Source organism: Plecotus auritus (assembly GCF_963455305.1).
Source record: "Plecotus auritus genome assembly, chromosome: 5".
Lineage (NCBI taxonomy): Eukaryota > Metazoa > Chordata > Mammalia > Chiroptera > Vespertilionidae > Plecotus > Plecotus auritus.
The window spans coordinates 34908814-34914766 of record NC_137776.1 but is presented as its reverse complement, the minus strand read 5'-3'; the positions used below and the strand labels follow the sequence as shown (position 1 = coordinate 34914766).

The window sequence follows — 5953 nt, the reverse complement described above, 5'->3', positions numbered from 1 at the left end:
GAGAGCGGCAGGCCCTCAGCCCTAGGCACCAATACCGCTGGGCTAGGGGCAGGTCCTCAGCATCCAGGTTCCGCCTTGGCAAAGTGAAAAGCAGCGCTGGACTGTGGTTTCCTCCTCTGGCTGGTTGGACAGAATAATCCTCAAGTCCATTTCCAGCCCTGACATTACATTCCCCGTCCCTGGACCCACTCTGGAGGGCAGATGATTGCAATAGCTGCTGCCCCCTTGGGAATTCCAAAGATAGGATGGCTTGTCCTGTTTTCCACAGATGTGGTCTCCTCACATGTTTCAGTACCAACAAAGTCATATATCTTATCGTCATATATCTTATCACGGCCTGTGAAAGGAAGGCGGGAAAGGAAAGCATGCCTGTAAAATGTGGGGCTTTACTCCTAAATGGTTATCGTTTTCAACCCTGCTTGTAAGTGGGAACTGATGTGACAGTTTCCCTGCTGGCGGCCTCTCCTCCCTCAGGTCTATGTGTTTCCCGTAAAGCACTGGTTCCTCTGCATCCAGAGAGAATGTGCATTTGTTAGGTGTTTACAACCCGGAATAAAACCGCTGCATTGGAGTGAGGGGAGATGGGAGCCAGGGACCCACATTGGTGTTTGTAACCTCTGGTGCCACTGACTCCAAACTATGCACATACTTTGTTTCAGCCCCCAAGTGCATCTAAATCCCCAGGTGCAGGGAGAATGGTTCCCCTGTGGGCAGGTGCTTCTGGGTTCTCAAAGTAAGGTGGGATGTTAACGTTTGACCTGGGATGTCAGCATAGTTGGTGGGAACAAAATAAGGCAGCCAAAGGGGCTGTCTGGAATGATGAGTTGTCTGAGTTATCTGGAGATCAAGTGTGCTATCTTCCCCCCACCCCATACCACCACCACAGTCTATGGTGCAAATGCTGGACCCCTGCACCCAGCCCTGCCATCAGCCAGGAAAAGCTGGGCCTTGGGGCACCCTAGGCACAGACTGGGGCCTCCCGTGAGCGGTGGCCTGGTGGAGCTCTCTGGAGCTCAGGCAGGAAAGCGAGCCAGGGCTTGGAAAGACCAGGGTTCCGGACATGGCAAAGGGTGTCTGAGTGGAAACGTGCCCAGGCTGGGTACAGGGGCGCGCTTGGGGTGTAGGCTGGTGGTTCACTGAAGCCAGCCCCCTCCTTTTCCCTTCTCCTGGGGGCTGGAGACCTGACCCTACTGCCCTAACTCCCCAGGGGGCACTCTCACCCCACCCCCGGGCGCTTCCCACTCCCTGTGCATACACTGCCCTCGTCGGCAGCGCCTGCAGAGCGGGAACCCAGAACCCGCTCTCCGAAGCAGGCGGTGCCGCCCCCCCTCCGGCTGTGGCCCCGCGGGGCAGTCTCCGGCCCGAGGCTGTGGGGGCAGGGAGTTCCGGGAGCCCGGAGCTATTTTTATAAGATGCGTCAGCGGGCCTGGAGGAAGAGACAGCTCCCGGGCCCATTGTCTGGGCGCGGCACGGGAGGAGGACACCGAGGGCGATTCCCAACGCTTCTAAGGGCGCGAAAACGGCCGGGGGGCGGAGAAGCCTACACCCCACCTAGGGCCGCGGCGGGGGCGGGGCCGGAGGGGGCGGGGCCACGAGAGGCGGAGCCGGGCGCCCTCCCGCCGCTGCAGGCTGGAGGCGGCGGCGGCGGCGGCGGCGGCGTTGGCGGCGGCAGCGGCAGCGGCAGCGGCAGCAGCAGCGGCAGCGCGGGGACTGCGGGGACAGAGGCAGCAGCGACGCCTGGGGAAGCCCGCGCCCCCGCTTGCGCCTCCGAGGCGCGCCCCGAGAGCGGGAGCGGGAGTGGGAGCGGCCCGCAGCGCCGCCCAGGGCAGAGGCGATTGCCGGAGCCCAGAGAGCCAGCCGCGGAGAGCTGGGCAGCGACCGAGCGTGGGGGTGCGGCCCGAGGAAGACACAGAGCGAGCCGGGGCCGAAGGAGGGCTTCGGGAGCGAGCATCCCGCGTCGCAGCAGCAGAGGCGTCTTTGCAGGAGACAAAAGCCCTCTGGAGAGACGCGATGCTGGGCTGGCGCGGGCTTGGGGGCCGCGGCGTCTGAGCGCGCCGAGCCGTGCGCCCCGGAGGCCAGGCAGGTCGCAGCGAAGGGCGGCAGGCGGAGCTCAGGTGCCTCCGGCCGCGGCGGGCCCTTAACCTCTTGGGGGGCGGCGCCCTCCCGCCGCAGCCGCAGTGGCCGGCGCCGCAGCGAGGAGCCATGGGCAACATCTCCTCCAACATCTCGGCCTTCCAGTCCCTGCACATCGTCATGCTGGGCTTGGACTCGGCCGGCAAGACCACGGTGCTCTACCGGCTCAAGTTCAACGAGTTCGTGAACACGGTGCCCACCATCGGCTTCAACACGGAGAAGATCAAGCTGAGCAACGGCACCGCCAAGGGCATCAGCTGCCACTTCTGGGACGTGGGTGGCCAAGAGAAGCTGCGGCCGCTGTGGAAATCCTACAGCCGCTGCACGGACGGCATCATCTACGTGGTGGACTCGGTGGACGTGGACCGGCTGGAGGAAGCCAAAACGGAGCTGCACAAGGTGACCAAGTTCGCCGAGAACCAGGGCACCCCGCTGCTGGTCATCGCCAACAAGCAGGACCTGCCCAAGTCGCTGCCGGTGGCCGAGATCGAGAAGCAGCTGGCGCTGCACGAGCTCATCCCGGCCACCACCTACCACGTCCAGCCGGCGTGCGCCATCATCGGCGAGGGCCTCACCGAGGGCATGGACAAGCTCTATGAGATGATCCTGAAACGCAGGAAGTCCCTCAAGCAGAAGAAGAAGCGGTAATGTGCCCGGCAGCGCTCGGGAGCGAGGGGGGAGTGAGCGAGTGAGTCAGGCAGGAATGAATGGATGTGGAAGAACCCTCGTCCGCGAACAAAGACAGCAAACCAAAGCGATGCTTCGAATTTTTAACATGGAATCTCTGCACCCGGATGCAGGATTACTGACTTAACCTAGGTGTGTAGGCTGACTTGCCAACCTGCCCTCCACCTGCTCCCACCCCAGCTCAGGGGACCTTTGTCTGAATGCCAGAGCTCCCTGATGGGGTGGGAGGCCTCCCTGGGGAGTGGACGTGCCTGAGCTGCCGGCCGCCCTCCTGGCCCATGTGGAAGGCTCATATATCAGAAACAAAAGCGATTTCTTCCTACTCCTGCAGGGCCAGAAGTTCAGGCTGCCCCGCCCTCACCTGTGAGTTACCTGAGGTATGCAACTCCCAGAACCCTGGGTGTCCCCAGGTGGGGGGGCATGTTGGCAGTGGGAGGTGCTGGGGGAACGACAGCTCCTTGCATCCATGGGCGGTGGAAGCTGGATAATTTTGTGTCACAGGGCAGGACCCTGTTGAAATTTCACTTGTCCTGCTCTGGGCCCAAACGAGATAGTGGTTTGGGCTATCAGAGGACTGCCTGGAACAATACACAGCCCCAGGGCATGGGGTGCTGCACCAACCTTGGCTGAGGGAATGGCCCTAAGATGCCCCTCTCTGGTGATTTGTGGTGGCTACGGAACCAGTTTTGCTGAGAACCGCTTTACAGCCTGGAATCAGACATCATCCAGATGGTTTGGACCTGTCCATGTGTAGGTCATTATCACACAAAGAGACCAATAAAAAAATAAAATAAAATAAAATAAAAACTGTTGGAGGTGGTGGCAAATGATGCATTTACTCTTTGCAGGTTAGCTAAAGGTGTTTAAAGGGTAAGTAAGGCCCTGGATGTAAATGCTGGATGGATATGTGTGTGTGGACACAGGGACCTCCCTCTGTACTGTGTCATTGACATAAATATCTAGACCCATATGTGTGCAATCTTAAGTTCTCTTAGCCTACTGATTGGTCTGTGTGAGCACACCAGCTGCAGATGTGTGCTGAATTGCAAGATGGTTTTTTACAAGGGATGTCTCATACTAACTGCCTGATGATGGGTTTTGGTTTTCAGACATATTAAAAAAAAAAAAAACTTATACAAATGAATGCTCACCTTAGAAATATTCACCGTAGGAAAAAAACACTTTGCCCTGCCCTTTTATATCCCTTTACGCTGCAAGTGGCGAGATGTTCAAATTTCTAATTGGGTTCATTGAGGTCTACCTTGTTTAGGTATTTTATTAAAAATGTGTCATTAGAGTATTTCATGTCATGCACCACAAAATAAAACCCCACCTTGTTGTAAAAGCTGACCTTGTTGCATGGATTTAAAAGCAAAGGAAAAGTACCAGGATGAGGCTCTTCCTAATTCATCCTTGTGGGAACTGGCCTGCGTAGCAAATGCAAACCACAGTGGTGCTTGAGATAAAAAGCAAGCGTGTGACGTTATGGTCACCTGTGCCCCGGCACTTGACAGTGTAGTTGAAGGCTTTGGAAAATAAAGTAAAAGAATAGATATTTTTAATAATGTAATTTAAATAAATTTTTTATAATCAGGACTGAGTCTTGGTTTGCAAAAGCTGTCATTTTACCCTGAGACACAGTATCAGAAGGGAAACTTAAGCTTACTGTTCAGTTTTTATTTCCTCTTTGAATCCATGTTCACGGGTAGAATTTTGTGTTCCCCCCACTGTTATAAGTTAATTTATGAAGGAAGCCTATTGAAATGGGGCATGGTCGTGCTTGAACACGTGAGTTAGTCAAATGATAAAGTCGTGCCTGTTGTCCATTGCACTCAGAAAGTTCATTTACGAATCAGAGATAGATTCCTGGCTTCCTGTTTGAAACCCAGTTCTTATATGAGATATTTTGAAAGAAGGAACCTAGCAACCCATCTTCTTTTCTCCTCTGTCAGTGTATTTGGTACCCCTCCAATGGTGGTCTTTTGTAGAAACTCAGTAGAGAAAATATTGCTAAGCAGTGTTGAAAAGCCTGCAAGGTTTCAGTTTACATATCAACAGCATATTCACTGCTTTCTAAATGGGCTGGTCCCATCATTGAAGACTCTGTATAGAATTATTTAAAAAAAAAATCCATCTTCTTTATTTTCTTCACATGCAACAATTTCTTAAGCACTTTGACATTTTGGTAGTTCCACACTATTGAGAGAATAATATATTTATTTTGTGACATTGCAGATGCCAAATACTGTAACCTTCTCGTGCTCACCATTCTTAGGCTCAAGATCACTGTTCAAAATCCTGCCATGCTTTACAAATGATGCAAAATGATTTTTGTTTTCTTGCACTATCAACACTTAAAGGGTGCAGTCAGCTGTTAGTAATTGTGTAGTAAAGTAAAACCCTGTGGTGTCTCAACTAATAGTTAAGAGTCTCAGTTGATTTCTATAATGTTTGACCTAATAATAGCCCATCTCATCTCTGAACAAACATCATGTCATCTTGGAGGCGTCAGCCCAGAGGTCCCCTCTGACCTAGCGGTCAGTGATTTAGGGTGCCTCCTGCCCTTGGGAGAATGAGTGGATATCACATGGAGGAAGTGGGCCTCCCCACAGCAACTTTTGAAGTGTTTTCTCACAGATACAGGGAGGCCAGCTTTGTTTCAGAACAATTCTCTTCCCCCATTCTCTGTCATGGTGTTGGGACTATGTCTCCTGGCTGTTTTCATTTCTACTGCTACAGTTCTGTCTTGATCCATCCTTCCTCTTCTGTCCCTGCTCCCTTTTATATGCCTATATGATGCTGTGAACAGAAATAAATTATTTATACAAGCAAATGTTTGGGGAAGTTGTCTGTGGATGGTTTCTGCTGTCTATTTTCTAGGCCTCCTTTGCTGATGGGAGGGACGGGTCTGAAGGTGGTTCTGGGGCTGAATCCATCGTCTCTTTTTGTTTGGTGTGAGTGTCTGTTCCACCCTTAGAGGTGGATTTAGAGGTGCCTGTCCACCTTCTGGTGCCTGTCAGTGGTCCTCACAAATCCTTTAGAAAAATGGCCTCAATGCCTAGCCCAGTGGTCGGCAAATTGCGGCCCGCGAGCCACAGTTTGCTGCTCTGTTGACTAATGAGTTTGCCGACCA

General features: G+C 53.4%; 1 protein-coding gene across 1 annotated transcript; it reads left to right on the top strand.

The window, feature by feature from the left end:
* Nucleotides 1-1621: 1621 nt before the first annotated feature.
* ARL4C (ARF like GTPase 4C) lies at nt 1622-5647 on the top strand. Its single transcript, XM_080671101.1, has one exon. It carries the CDS (start codon nt 2203-2205, stop codon nt 2779-2781), a length of 579 nt encoding a protein of 192 aa, XP_080527227.1. The 5' UTR covers nt 1622-2202; the 3' UTR covers nt 2782-5647.
* The last annotated feature ends 306 nt before the right edge of the window (nt 5648-5953 follow it).